Source organism: Ciconia boyciana, chromosome 6, assembly GCF_034638445.1.
Source record: "Ciconia boyciana chromosome 6, ASM3463844v1, whole genome shotgun sequence".
Classification (NCBI taxonomy): domain Eukaryota; kingdom Metazoa; phylum Chordata; class Aves; order Ciconiiformes; family Ciconiidae; genus Ciconia; species Ciconia boyciana.
Window position 1 is genome coordinate 5,287,619 of NC_132939.1, and position 15,197 is coordinate 5,302,815.

The following is a 15,197-nucleotide window of genomic DNA, read 5'->3' on the forward strand; positions in this document are numbered from 1 at the left end:
AGTCAAGATCTCGATGTGAATTTGTGCATCTTAAAAAAAAAAAAAAATCAATGCAAGAGTGTTGGTTTACATTGCCTTGCATTTTTTAAATACTTGAGATAGATATATGTTGGGCTAATCCAGCCGGTTTCTGCTGTTGGGATTTTGTTGACTGTTGTTTACTGATGTTTGCCTGAGCGTAACTGCTTCTGATCTGCACTTGTTGAAGGGTGGTGAAAAACAGGTGCTGAATTTGTCTGCTGTCATCCTCCTTTCCTGTCACTGAAGAGGTAAAACATGGTGTTTTGTACAGTCCTGTGGCACTTAGCAGTGCATTAGGTGTACATATACAAAAACGTTAGTAGTGGCTTTTACAGTAGATTTTAACTAGTCGCTTCTGTATTATATAAATTAGTCAGGAGATTGACAACAAACTCCGTGCGTAAGCCACAAGCTGTTTTTAGTCCCGAAGTAACTATTGACACTAAAACTTGTCAGATGAGAAACTACGTTGCTTTGCAATTCCCTACGCTCTTCAAATAATAGAGCAGAGATGTGATTAAGTACAGTATCTGACTGACCTTTCCAGAGCTGGACTGTTGGCTTTTTATTAACAAACAAAACATTGTGTAGTAAGCGATTAGCTCTGTGGCTGTAAGAGATTATGAAGAATGACTGCAGGAAGCGATGTGCTTCCTCTGCAACAGGAGCTTGTCTTGCTCTCAGGCTCTTAAGCTTCTATGATCAACCATGTAAAAAAAAAAAAAAAAAAAAAAAGAAAAAATATATATATTCATACAAATACTTTGGGTGTGAGAGAGATACTAGAATGTTATGTAGCTCTCCCTCATTTTTTTGAAGTGTTCTGCCTCACTGCTGTTTATCTGAACAAGAGAGAAAGAAAGTCTCTTTAATGACTTCCTTTTGTGCTTTGACAGCAGATGGCAATTATGAAACGTGTAACTTTGTAAGTATGACTTCACTGACAGTACTTGTCCTAGTGCTTTCCTGGCTTCAGAATGCCAGCAGCAGTATGTTCTGTATATTGACTGTGCTCTTACTGAGCATCAAAGTAAAGTAACAAAAAAAATCCTCTCCAGATTTCTTATGAATGTAATTTAGGTATTTTAATGGGTGGTGGCGGTGGTAGTCATTAATCAATATTCTGCTCTCCTGTTTAGAAAACTCCTTTGTCTCTGCCCTCTTTGTGCCTTTATGTGCATGAAGCAGGCCAGTTCCTTCACAACACCAGCCTTTCTTATTTTTTCCACTCTGTACTGCATGTATTTTATTTGTACGTATGCCTGCTGTGTTTTCATTCTGTCTTGGTTTTGCCTTTATCTGCCTGTGATGGTTTTTACTTTGCCAGTTGAGTCTTTGATTCGGGTGACCTGATAATGCTCATAAGGTGCATGAAAAATGTAATGGCAAGGCATTGGCAGGATGGAAGAGGGTTTGAGTTTCTCTTTTGGTCAAGATTTATTGTCTTGGTGTTCCCCTTCCCGGTCTGTTGTGATCGTTTGCACAGATTGCCAGCTAGCGTTTTATCTCATAAGTAAGTGCCTCCCAAAGAACTCTGTCTTTAAGTTTTTAAGTTCCAAAAAGCCTCCACTTCACTGGTAAGAGCTATTCTTGATGAAGTGCACACACCTCATGTAACACTTATGCACACTGGCTATTAAGGTCTGTATACAGCCAAGCAGCGTAAAAGGCTTGTGCGAAAATGAAAATTGGCACCTGGATACTTTTTTTTTTGTGTGTGTTGCATTTATTTTTTGGAAGTGGATTTCTTTACTGTAATTATTTTATTTTATTTTTTTTTACCCCAAACTAGCACCCATCTTTCAACTGCCATGTAAAATTGGCATTGTCCAGCAGGGAAAAACATGACACTTTGGAGGTAGATGTGGGTAGGGACTAGCTGGACAGCCTAACATCTGCACTTAGTTGTAGAGTTATGTCTAGTATAAAAGGAGGTCTGCATCTCCTTCTTTCTATATCCAGGGCCTCATTTTAGCAGGAAAAAGAGGGCCTTGATTTGACATGCTGTGAATACTCTGTGTGATCTGAAGTCCAAGAGAAGGCTTCACTATTTACACTGTCAATGTGCTACCACCTGCAAGGGCTAAATTCACTCTAGAAGAAGAATTGGCTTCCCCCCCGCCAGCATGAAGCCAGTTAATAGCCGTACTTTGTTAGCTCTGCTATGACTGTTCTCTGGTGACAACTGTCTGAAGGTTTTGATTGTGTTAAGTTGTTGAGACACCTAATCTGGCCAGGAGGTTTGGTTCCCTTGTAAAGCTGAACAATTACAGCTGTAATGATAAAAGTCAGGAAAGGAGTTAAGCACAATTGCATGTAGGAGAGTCCTAAAAGTAAACAGTTTTTTTAAAAAGTGGATTTGCAAATAGTAAATACAAATTTAATGATTACCTGGCACTTTCTTACCTTAATGGCTTTTTGTTTGCTCATTGGTAATGATATGTACAGTTCTTTATTTTTGCATTTCCTACAAATCCTGCATTCATACAAAACATTTTGGGGAAAAGACTAAGGATCATTTCCTTGTAGCGTAACCTGTTTATGGGTAAAAAGAGGACCTCAATTTCCAGGACTATCAAATGGTGTTTTGAACGTGAGCTGTTTTTGTGCAAATGGTATTGCTATTTTTGTAATGCACTGAATGTATAATCTTGTCTCTCTACCTCTTTTAAAAAAGGAACTATTAGCTAATCGATGCTGAGTAACCTCTTTAGATTGTAACCTTCCATGTGGTGTTTGCTTAAAGAAGTCTATGAATTAAGAAGAAAAGGACAAGAAGAAAGAAGCAGTGAATAAACCAAACCATGGAACTGATTCTTCTTCATGTTTTATATACAGCTATTTTGAACTGGAGAGCAGTGGCCTACGGGATGAGATTAGATATCACTACAGGTTTAATGGGAAGTCAAGAACAGAGGTGTTCCCGTACCGTCTGGCAGATGGACAGTGGCACAAGATTGCTGTGTCACTTAGTGCGTCCCATCTTCTGCTCCACGTGGACTGCAACAGGTAAGGAAATACGTTGAGTGATTTATATTTCTTTAAAAAATGCTCTCTACTTACACACAGGAATAAAATTGGAAAAGGAGTTGTTTGTTCGGTTTTTTTAAAATATCTAATTTAAAAAGCACAGTAAACTGCCATGGGATAAGACAGGAAAACAAAGCATTAAAATGAAACGATTCATTGTGATTATGAACAAATGTGGAAAAGGTTGATTGCTGAATGGGGAGTATTAAATGCATCTCTGTAGTTTAGGCACTAGCTGATGTTATGTTTGACTGTGATTGCATTTAAGTGTGATAGATGGGTGTGCAGTCTATTCTGTTGTAAACTGCTTCACTCAGCATACCTGAAAACTTGAAGAATAGATAGATGTGTCAGAGGCATTTTAATTTTATTTTACATAATCAAGCAATGCACTTTTTACTGATTTTTCCACCCGCCACCCCACTTGGAAACTTCTGAGAAACCTGGAAGCTTCTTTTTGCATGCCTAGAACTGGTGCTTTTTATTTTCTGAAGGGTATTCTGTCTGTCATTGTACTTTTTTTTTCCTTGAAAAGTTGTGAAGACTGCAAGACGGCAGATTGTCAGGATTTCAAGGAATAAAAAGCAGCAAACCTAGAATCTCTCTTCCCTAGAATCTCTCTTCCCCTGGGACTTGATCTCACAATGTATTGAAGACTTCAGCTTTTGCTAACTTAGTGGTTGATGAGGAAACTCAGAAAACTTGAAATTGGGACCTTCAAAATAGTCTTTAGGAATGCAGAAAATGATCCACTTTTCTGTCTTCTTGCACTGAAATTAATATAAAAATATCCTTTGCCTTCAGTGAGAAGATGAACATATGCATTTTGGAATTGTGGCACTTAAATGGATAGGGTGATGGTAGCAGATATTTCTTTCTAAAGTCTTTATTTTGTTCAGGCGGGCAGAATAAAGTTATGTGAGTATTATGGGAGTACGCGGTATGGGAACATTTGAAAAAGTTTTAATTTTCACCGAAGTAATTATGAGATACTGTTTTGAGAAGAAAGTTACAATCATTTTCTGCAACTGCATTAACTACTGACAGTAAAAATCTAATCTGAAGGAAGGTTGCTTATTGAATCCTTTTATTTGGACCCTAGAAGCAATTAAATGCTTAGAGCAATTTTAATTTCATTGAGGCATGAAATCTACAATTTGTAAAGATCGTCTTCATTTCAGTCATCCGATTTATTTATCTTACCATTATTTGTTTCTGTTGTATTATTTCTGTGCTTACAACAGTATACTTTTCTGTTTGCTTATTGACATACTGGCTTTTGGGGCATGTTCTTCATTATATCCTATGATTTTTTTTTTTTTTTTAATGAACAGCAAATGTGTTTTAGGAAGACCCTTTTTAGCAGATTATTTTGCTGTCTGGCTTCTTGCACACAATGTGAAAGGAAGACAACACAAAAAGCCTGCCTGGTGGAGAAGTCCATCCAGGGACAAGAGAGCTGCACAGAGTCATGGTTGTGACCTGATTTTCTTTACAGCAACAGGCAGCAATAGATAAATAGAATGACAGAATGAGCTGTGCTGTCGTATGAGGTGATAAATGTGTATAGCCATCTCTGTCAGGTAGCCCTAAACAGGGCTGATCCATCTAAGAGTTTCCCTTAAGGTGGTACATTTCAAGGCTGCTCTCAGCATAAATCCATACTTAAATGCCTCTATTTGGCTGTGAACTGGTGGTAGTTTATGACAACTCCTGTGAAAAAGTAATGGGAACAGTTTTGAAAGCATGACTTGGGGGCAGATCATAGTAGAAGTTTTAAATGGCGGGGGGGGGAAGGGAAGTCTTTAAGTTCCTGACTCAGCTGTAGCATCTCTGTTCAGTTAATTAGAGAATTTTGTGGATATTGGTGTTATTGTTTCCTTTATTATATCTTAATCCCCTACATCTTTGCACTCGGAAGAGGAGCCAATGTCTTTTTCGTCTTTGCACTAGCATGTCCTGATGACGCTACAATAAATGTCAAAAGATGTGCAAATGAAGAGCAAGCCAAGGAGGGGTACTTATGAGCACTACGGAAAATCCTAAGCCTGCCTCATGTTAGTGTTAGGAAAGCTGCAGCTGAAAGTATGCACAGAATCCAGTCTTAAGAGCTGTAGACTACATGTACATGTCACCATTTTAGGCTAGTGTGGTGTCACTGGCTCTCAGCAGAGTTCTGATACTTCTGCAGATGTAATTGAACGAGTAAGTCATAGGGAAAGCGAATATGACTGCAGTCAATAGATTCACCTGTCCCACCTCCTGCAGAGATTCGGTGTCATCAGAACAAGAATTTAGCTTGAAATGTACCTATCTAGTTAAAGAAATTCTGTGCTTTTTACTTACTGTTCTTTCTCCTGTAAAAAATAAAAGCAAAGCAAAAAGGAAAAAAATTGACCAACAAAATTAGTCCCTTGGATTCCTACTGGATTTCTTTAAGGGGGTTGCAACATTGCTTCCTTACAGTTATGCATGAATTTGTATAAATGCATTACTCCTTTTGTTTAGGGCTATGGTAAAATGTTATACATTTGGAAAGCTATTCCGAGTGAGTGATTGGTGAATGCAGTGTTGTTAAAGTTAACCTGTGTCTGTGAGTGCATTGAAAGTGTTTGCATTGGGAGAAATATCCAGCAAAAATAAAATTTTGCTACAGGATTTGTATTGATACCCAAAGCTAGTCTCTGACCTCCAAAAAGTGCAGTAGATCAGAAAGCATTGGAGATGAAACATTTAATTTGTAAACAGATAGTCAAATCTACTTTTATGCTTCCCAGCATTATCACCCACATTACTCTGATTCGTAAAATTGCTTTGACATTTGGTACTTGATTGTCTTTTGGATTCAGTTCAAAGTTGACTTTGTTTTTCGGGCCTGGATAGGTTAGGGAAAAGTACTTGAGAACTGGTAAAAGCCTTTAGTGCTTTTAAGAGTCATCTTTAAAACAGTGTAATTGCCTCTGTTCTAATGACATGTAATATGGTGGGGGAGGCATACGTATCAAAGGAAGTATATTTGCTCAAGTACGTGTCCTTTTGAAATCAGCTTCTGCTGCATCTCGCTTGCCCCTTTTGGCTCTCCTTCAAGAACAAGGAGTAGGAATTGTAGCTGAGTTTGATGCTAGAGCTTGGAGCTGCTGACACAGCAAGATACCTTGGAGTCCAGACCAAAAACCTGTTGGATGTCACCGGACTCTTCTCACTGACTTGGAGAGCCTTTGTGCTGGGCCTAGGCAGTAACCTCCAACCAGGGATACGTCTCAGACAACTGGCATAGTAAGCAGTGGGTGTACTTGCTAACTTGCTTTTAACATTCTAGTAAGGTTCAGAAAGCTTAGAAAAATGAGAAGACTATATTAATTATGAATGTACAACTGATGCACAAGTAAAACCTGTGCTGGAAGTAACATGGAAATTAGGTACGCTGCTGTTAATTTCCTTGCATCTCCAATGCTGAATCCACTAGTGGCGAACAAATCTTGTTTCCAAATATTGGTGATGTGTAGGATCTGTGTTCCCCTGCTTTAGGGAAAAGGGGGTTGTCGGGGGCTTTCTGGTGAGTGTTTAGATTGAACTAGAGCAACTGTGTCATTGTCCGAGGGTCCTTAAATAACCTATGGCACTAAAGGGTTAATAGATAATGAAATAAACTCTGCCAGGCACCTTCCCAGATTTGGCCTCTTAGGGGAGCAGAGGTAAAGGATCCTGCTGCTCATACCTGCATTGTCAGGAGATTTGCAACCCCAGGAGACTGTCATCGTCCTCCAAGAACTGGCTTTTGTCTTGTCTTCACTGGGAATCGCTTCAGCTGTAGAGCGTAACGTTGCCCGTGGTACCCGACTGGCCACTGCAGTGCTTGCCCCCTACAACAGTAACAACACAGTAAAATGTTACATTTAATAGTGTTAAGAGAAGAGCGAGGGAATAGCAGGGAGCCTACAATTTAAGAGGTGGTAGGTACTGTATCAAAAGGTATTTATTGACAATTTATTTAAGAAACATAGATTCCAAATTGTTCTCAGTGTGTCTAATTAACGTGGGGAGGTAAGCTTGCAAGGTGCTTGCTTTATTTTTATTGTTTTATTTCTCATCAACCATATTGCTACAAAGGTACTTACCTGTTCAGATAGTATCAGTATTGCTTTACTTGAACTCTGTCTGCAGGCGTAAAAGGGAGGAAGGCACTTTGCTGCAAAAATTAATGCTTTCCAGTGAAAATATGTGCTGGAGTACCTTTTACTATGAATACAGCCTGTGGTTTTGATGGGTACTCTTAGCTGTTTGATGGAGGGGGTTGGTAAGAGCATAAGAATAGATTATGAAACTGGAGCAGTCTAGGAAGTAGTCTCCAGCTGAAAAAACATGTTGTCTGCTTCTTTTATGTTTCTCCTGATAGAACAGAGCATTAGGGAATAAAAAATGCATGAGCAGTGAGAACTTTTTAATTGGAAAAATAAATAAATTAAAGCAACGTAATCCAAATATGGGAATCCAAGACATCTGAGTTCTTATAAATAAGATATTCTGGCTGCTAACCTAAGGTTTTCAACTTATCTCAACGAAATCCTATGACTTTAATTAAAATGTAATAAATTTAAAGAAGGTTAAGGGATGTATTTAAAAGAGAGATTCACTGCTTTAGTTACTGTAAAACACTTTCTCTTGAGAGAGAAGATGGCGTGGTGGCAGTGTTATGCAGCTAGGTAACTTACTCTCAACATTTGAGTATGATTTTGTGACCCAGATTGCTTCTCTGCTCTTAAAGCTGTAGCAGAAGCTGTCAGAGAAATGGTTACTTGGGTAGAGTGCTATAATTGTGCATTACAGGTGCACCCAACTTCAGATCTGTGGTATTGTGGATTGGAAGTTAATTTTCACCTACTGATTGTCCCTTCTGACAGAAAGGCTATAAACTTTTTAGCATAAGAGAGATCTCCAGCTGGCATATCGCGTCAGCTGCTGTCAGGCCTGTTATCATTACAGTTATTGTAGTTAAGCTGCAAGGAAATGTTCAGGATGCATTCAGCAGTACTTGAAAATGATTTTTTTTTTTTAAGAATTTTTTTAATAGCCAGGGTTTTTCATTGAATGGCTAACGCATCAGCAGAATGGTAGTATGGGTGTGACTGAAGACTGAATGATGATATGTCTTAACCCAGTCCCTAATTATGATGAAAAATTATTTTTTTCATCCTAGATGAATCAGTTGAAATTTTTTTTTGTGTACTACGTTGATAGAATTGGGAGAAGGCCATGACTATTTATGAAAGTGCTGAAAAAGGACTATAGAAAACAAATGATAACAATCCATACCTGTGCCTGGCTGTCTTAGATCCTTTGACCACCCCCACAAGGCAGCAACCACTTACAGTCAGTACAAGTACCTGGGGCACCGTGCTGCAGCAGAGACCTCACGTAGCTCCTGCTCAGAGTGGAGCAGGCATCTGCTTTGGTTTCTTTCAGGAGTTGATCCAGGTCCCGCTGATGTCAGTTACTGGAGAGTAGAAGTCATTCTCCGGAGGTTTGGTTAAGGGTCTTGAATGAGAGCTTGTGGCACTCTTCTGAGTTTTAGGGACCTGTGGAACCAGAGTTTGGTAGCTGCAAAGCCCAACTACTGCTGAATATAGACTTAACAGTGTTTTTTCTTTTTTTTCTAACTTGGGACTTGTGGTGCTTTTCAGTGAATTGAAAATGTGGATAGACAGGTTGATGACTTCAGCAGGGCAGGAATAATGTGTAATGCTTTACCATTGGCATCTTGCATTCATTGTATTTATGTGCTATGGGTGTGTCAGAGAGAGAGGATGGTTAAAGGTAGAGGAAATAATCTTAAATCAAGACCGGCAAGCCTCAAATGATGTAGTCATTTCCTAAAGTGTGTGAATAGATGTATTATCCCATTCTCAAATATTTTTTGCATTGATCCAATATACATTTAGTTTGGTTTGGTTTTTTTTTTTATGTCAAAGCAATAAACCCTTAAATTGGGGTGATTTACTTACAAGAGCAGTCTCTGAAAATTTAGCCTGCATAGTTTGAAATGTATCTGGATATTTGTTTCTATGGAATTTTTTCAGGGGAAATCTCCTGTTACTTGTTTCTATTTTCTTTTCATTTATTTGAGTGCTGATGGGGGTCATACAGACAGAGGGGTGATCATGGTAATTTGAGAATCAACCAGATAGAGCAAATGCTTTGGGTTTTTTCCTTTCAGATTATAAAAACAATTATCTTGCTCCAGCCAGGCAGATTAACTGAGATCCAAAACATAAATGAACTCTTCCATTTGAAGTGGTTAGCTAAACTCTGGAGATTAGAACTGGAAGTCACATAGAGTAATAATGGAGCTGAATTGAAAAATGGTAGTATAATTTTAGTTAAATGCTTTTATAAAGGATTGGACCTTTGCCAAAGAGCAGATGAGAACCCCTCTGAACTATTGAGAAGCTGACTTGAGATCTGGGTCTCCATATAACAAATAGTACAGAGTCTTTCCAAATGATCTGAAACCTCCTGAGTGCTGTGGGACGTGAGAGGGCGACAGAGCAAACAGGACTGAGAGTGCTGAAGTCTGTGAAACCAGCCCAGAGTTTTCTGAAGTGGTTTAGTACTTGGGGAGTCTTTCTCTGACAATTTAAAACAGCAGTAATTCCCAAAAGGTAATTATTTTTGGAAATCTGATCTTATCAAAATCCTCAAGCTGACTGCAAGGAGGTGGAGACTGCTTGACTGTGTTTATTACTACCCAAAACCTGGCAGTCCCCATCGTTGCACCACTTGGTGACAGAGTAAACTGACAACACTGTAATGGCAGACAGCGGTGCAGGGGCAGTCACGTTTGCTCCTCAGGTGTGGGGAGCTGGGGCCATGTGGGGTGCTCAGAGGTAGAAGGTGTCAAGGCTTGGAAGCACTGTGAGTGTGGCTGTCATGGCTCTGGGGGTTAGGTGGTGGCATGGATCTTGTTGCAGCAACGGTGTAGTGTCCTCTCTCACTTTACGTGTCATGCAGAGCCACTTGGCATATTTGCAGCCTTACCTGTGTGTGGGAGAGCTCTGTCCAGGCCTCCGTTATGTTTGGATGGTCCTGCAGCGTGTAAGGGGGTCAAGTGGGCCCAGTACTGAGTGTGGGAACAACCGAGTTTCTGGTTCCGTGCCGTGGATGCGAGCTGCTTTGCAAATGTGCTAACTGACAGAATAGCAAAGGCAGTCCAGTCTCGCGCTTCAGAAGGTGGAGCATTTCTGGGAGCTGAGGAAGTACTCCTTTTCTACACAAATAAGTGTTTAATGAGCTGGTTGGTGTGTTTTTTAGTTTTGGTGGGGTTTTTTTTTACATTAAAAAAAATAAATCTGATATTGGCCACTGCTTCTAGTTTAAATATTTTAATGATATGAAGAACCATTGTTGTGATCTGTACCACCGACGTAACGATACATCGAAGGAGCAGTAAGGTGAAAGATGCTAGTTTGATCCTCAGCATAGGAGTAAGGTAACATGCACTTTCCAGTCCTATCAGTTGTTTTCACATCTGAGCCCAGTCAATAATGAAAGAATCAGCAGAAGCTGCATTACTTAATTGTGCTGCAATTTTAGTGGCATTCCCTTCAGCATGTCAAAAGTGAAAGCAAATAACTAGCACTGTGTCAATTAATGCAACTAGGACTTCCTCAGCCCTAGCTGAATCTTTCTGCGTCATGCCAGCCGCTTACCTTAAACTCGGCTGAAAGATGTGCCGTGCCGTATCCCTGGGGTGAAATCCTGGCCCCGGTGAAGTCTGCAGTGAAAACTCTCATTGACTGCAGCTGAGCCATGCTTTCACCTCCTGAGCGTGTCAGATGTTGTGAGAAATGAGCTCCAAACCTGAGTGCTGTCCCTGGAGAGTGCTTTTCTGTCTGTCTGCCTGGCAGTTTCCATCAAAACTTAATTTTAGAACCAATATAATGGCTTGTTCTATGTTTACTGTATGTTTCATACACCTCCTCAGTCATGGCCAATTAGTTATTATGGAGAGAGTGCAATGTTATCTCTCAAACCATTGAGGCTAAAATGGGCAGTTGAAATATACCGTGGGAAAATGGAGATGTGGGTTAGCCGATGAACCCGTGGTAAGAACTGAGGAACATGGAATGAATCGGCCCTCTGTGGGGCTACAGGGACAGTGGCTAACGAGGAGGAGTGGCAGCTCCGGGGAGAGCCAAGCGCCATTGCACAGTGCTGAGACAACACTAATGGGAGGGCTCTGACAGCAGTGTGGCAGCAAAGGCAGGGTGTTAACAAGCAAAGCCTGTGGTCCTCAGCCCGCAGTTACCTTCAGTCATGAAAGGAAATTGGCTCTGGAACAGGGATGAGATGATTTTATGATTATACACAAATCATGTAGTGATGACATGAACCCCTTGATGAGATGATCCTGTGGCAAGATACACTGTAAGGCAATTAACTTCTCAGCAGATGATTTTTTGGAGGGGGGAAAGAAGCTGTTTAGTAGAAAGGTTGCTCATGGCTGGCTTCCTTTTAAATTTATTTTTTGTAGCAGTGCAGAAAGGACTTGGAATCAAAAGCCTGATTCTTTTTGTGGTTGCACCTGTCTTACTGTACTAGGTAAAGCAACTTTGAGGTTGAGAGTAGCATGAGACAGAAAAGAGGAAGGCTGCATATATTTTGTGAAGAAGGGCTATTTCTAAGCTGTAAGCTTACTGTGCTTCGGGTTCTGCTGTAATTACCAGTTGCGAAGACCCGTGTGCTACAGATCTTGGGCCAGGGACCGGCATGTCCCTGTATAATGCAGGTAGATGTAACAGAAGCAAAGTTTCAGCACTGCCAGTTCTCACTCAACAAATGTCTTCTGAGAAACACCAACGATAATCTTCGATATTTTTGTTTTTTTCCCATGACAAAATGGAGATGGCATAAGCCGTGTAACCATGGTTTTACCTCTTTGTTCTGGTAGAATTTTATTTTGGGGTTAATTTTGCTGCAAGACCTGAAGTATCAGTGCCGCTTTGTGCCATTATTATGATGCACATTTTTACCCTTTGCTTTCTGATGTAAGATAGGCATAATTGTTTACTTCTTGTTTCATAGATACTTTATTATAGCTTTTTTAATCTCATATCCATCTCACTCAAAGGGCTTCTTGTTTAATTTGTGGGAGAAGAGCTTTTCTTCTTTTTATATCTTGGAAGAATCCATTGAATTAATTTCTCCTCCTTATTTCTAGAATCTGTTTTTAATTGCTCAGTCTTGTTTTACTGATATTTGGCATCTGGGAGGTACTCTGAACATTTGGTTCATCTGAGATGGGCTTTTGGTATGATGTTTGGTGTGGTAACAAATGAGAGTGCTGTGCTTTTAGCTTTCTTGTTAACAGTTTGGTTTATTCAGTGTTCTGTTTTAGAACCTGATTGAAAGCTTGCTGAGGTTGAAGGGTGTCTTTTAGTGACCCTGTGAGTTTTAGTGTTGTCTTCATTTATAAGTGGATTTGTCTCCCTGTCTGTAGTGGATACTTGTGCACGTCATGAAAAACCCTACCGCTACATGTTTTATGCTCTGGTACTCAGATAGTGATAGTTGCTCACAAGTGGTAAAAAGATGCCAAAATACCTTTGGTGAGTCAGATATTTATTTGAAAAGTGGTATTTGAGCTATGTGGCTCTCAGCTGTCTATTGAGATGTTTATAGATAAGCACTGAAATTCACATTAATTTATAAGAGTTCTGGATGTTGATTTTTATAAGAAAAGTCTGTGTATGTAGATGGCATCTCCCTCAGCACTTAAGGTGAGGCATTCTTTTGGCCTAGACACCACCTCAAACACTGCTGTAGCCAAGCAGGCTGAATATGGTAAAAGTTGGTGTCTTCAGCACAGACAGTGACAAGTACATTCCTCTTGTGCTTCTGCTACCTGTAGATTACATGCAAGTTTTATGGGCAGTGCCAGGACCAGGAATCACATGCTATTTATCTCAGATTTACCAGGTCAAAATGAACTTTCAGGAACACTGTTAAAAGAAAAAAGTTGCTGTTGTGGTTTAATGCTGGTAGGCAGCTAAGCACCGCACAGCCGCTGCCCCCACAGCGGGATGGGGAAGAGAATTGGAAGGATGAAAGGGGGGTGGTGGAAGTGAGTTGAGATAAAGACAGTTGAATAGGTAAAGCAAAAGCTGTGTGCACAAGCAAAGCAAAATAAGGAATTCATTCACTACCTCCCATCAGCCAGCAGGTGTTTAGCTGTTTCCAGGAAAAATAGGGCTTTATCTCACGTAATGGCTACTTGGGAAGACAAATGCCATAACTCCAAACATCCCCCCTCTCTTTCTTCTTCCCCCAGCTTTATATGCTGAGCATCATGTCATATGGTGTGGAATGTCCCTTTGGTCAGCTGGGGTCAGCTGTCCCAGCTGTGTCCCCTCCCAACTCCTTGTGCACCCCCAGCCTGCTCGCTGGTGGGGTGGGGTGAGAAACAGAAGAGGCCTTGACTCGGTGCAAGCACTGCTCAGCATTAGGTAAAACATGGGTGTGTTATCAACGCTGTTTTGGTCACAAATCCAAAACGTAGCACCATACAGCTGCTTTGAAGAAAATTAACTCTATCCTAGCCAAAAGCAGTACAGTTGCCAAAGCTGAAATGTGCAGTAACCAGTTGGGTATCAAACTAGCTGGCTTGATACTTAAAATCCTGTATTTCTGTCTGAAAAATTATCGATAATGCACGTGCAGTGAAGTGAAAAGTGCTCCGGATACATCTCATGTAAGATACAGTTGACCTCATAGTTTGTCATAATTTTGTTTTCCATAACTCTTGAAAATCCTAAGCAAATGGCCGAATTTCTATTTCTGCCTAGAGTCTGACTCAAACTGTTTTCTGGGTTTCTTGCACTTTTGGGAGTGCTATATTTGTTACAGGAAGATGGGTAAACACTGCAGCCTTGTAGACAGGCTGTTAGCCTAGGGCTTAGACGCTCTTAAGACTGTTATCGTCAGGAACCAATTGTATCTGTTTTGTTATTTGCAAGGTAAAGTTAATAAGATGGACCTTGTTTGTAAAGGTGTTTGCATTCACCTCAGGATTTCCAGACAAAAGAATCCATGCAGGTGTAGTATTCTGTGGAGGACTGATTTCTGCCCTTCATGTGGCCAATGTCATATCATTTAGTGGGTCCAGTCCTCTCCTTTGAATCAATAACAATGATTGGTTTTAGTTTCATGCCCAAGAAATACTGCTAAAATTCATCGATAAGTTTGTAGGAAACTGAAAAGCCTAATGTGTTTTGTAAAGAAAGCCCCACACGGGCAGATAATATGTCTGTGAATTTACCCTTATTCAATTTATGTGTGGAGGATAAACCCCCAAACCTGACAGTGAAACGTGCTCTTCTAACCATCTTCACTTGCATTTGTTTAATTTCCTCCTGTTTGTTAGAGGGTCTTGAAAGTTAATTTGCATTTCTCTTGAATGAAAAAGAGAGATTGCTTATAGAGTTTTATTTAGAAACATTTTTATTTTTAAATTTAGATTAGTAGTTGGAATAATTAAACCAAAAAAGTGGAGTACATTCACTTTATCTCTGTGATTATACAGGCAAATCAATGAAATCATTTGGGTCACAGAGTTGGAAGAGAATTTTAAAAACTGAGCATGCACGCTTGAGTCTTTTACCTAACATATACTGTTACTGGACACCTCCTGTTTTTTTCTCCCAGAGCTGAACAATAACTTTTGATATTGCCAACAATAAATAGTTGGCAGTTACTATTGTATATTCAAAATTTAATAACAAAAGGCTTCCCTCAAAACCCGAGATTTTAATCTAAATTGCTTTCCTCTGTTAAGTGATTGTGAACTCCTATACTATGACAGAGGAGATAGCACGAAAAATCAAGATTTCCCTCAGGAAGATGATTTTTCTGAAACAGAACAGTGTAAACTGAATGAATAATTCAGTTAAAGTTGCTCCAGAACTGAATGCATGTCAAATAATGCATCCTATCTGTAAACACTATAAAGAAAATCCAATCACGTTGGTATTGACACATTTTCATTGGGAAGCATATAGAAAACGGGTTGAAAGAGAAATATGTAAAGGTATCCTAGTATTTCTCTTCAAAATCAGTTCTTAATCCCTTCAGAAGAATAGACATAAAGACAA

General features: G+C 39.8%; 1 protein-coding gene across 1 annotated transcript in view; it reads left to right on the forward strand.

Annotated features, from left to right (window-relative positions):
• The window catches only part of NELL1 (neural EGFL like 1), a 297,430-nt gene that overhangs the window by 37,389 nt on the left and 244,844 nt on the right, over nucleotides 1–15,197 (forward strand). The window contains exon 4 of the mRNA XM_072864686.1: nucleotides 2,860–3,030. Coding sequence (XP_072720787.1) covers nucleotides 2,860–3,030 — 171 coding nt within the window. The remainder of the gene's footprint in view (nucleotides 1–2,859; nucleotides 3,031–15,197) is intronic.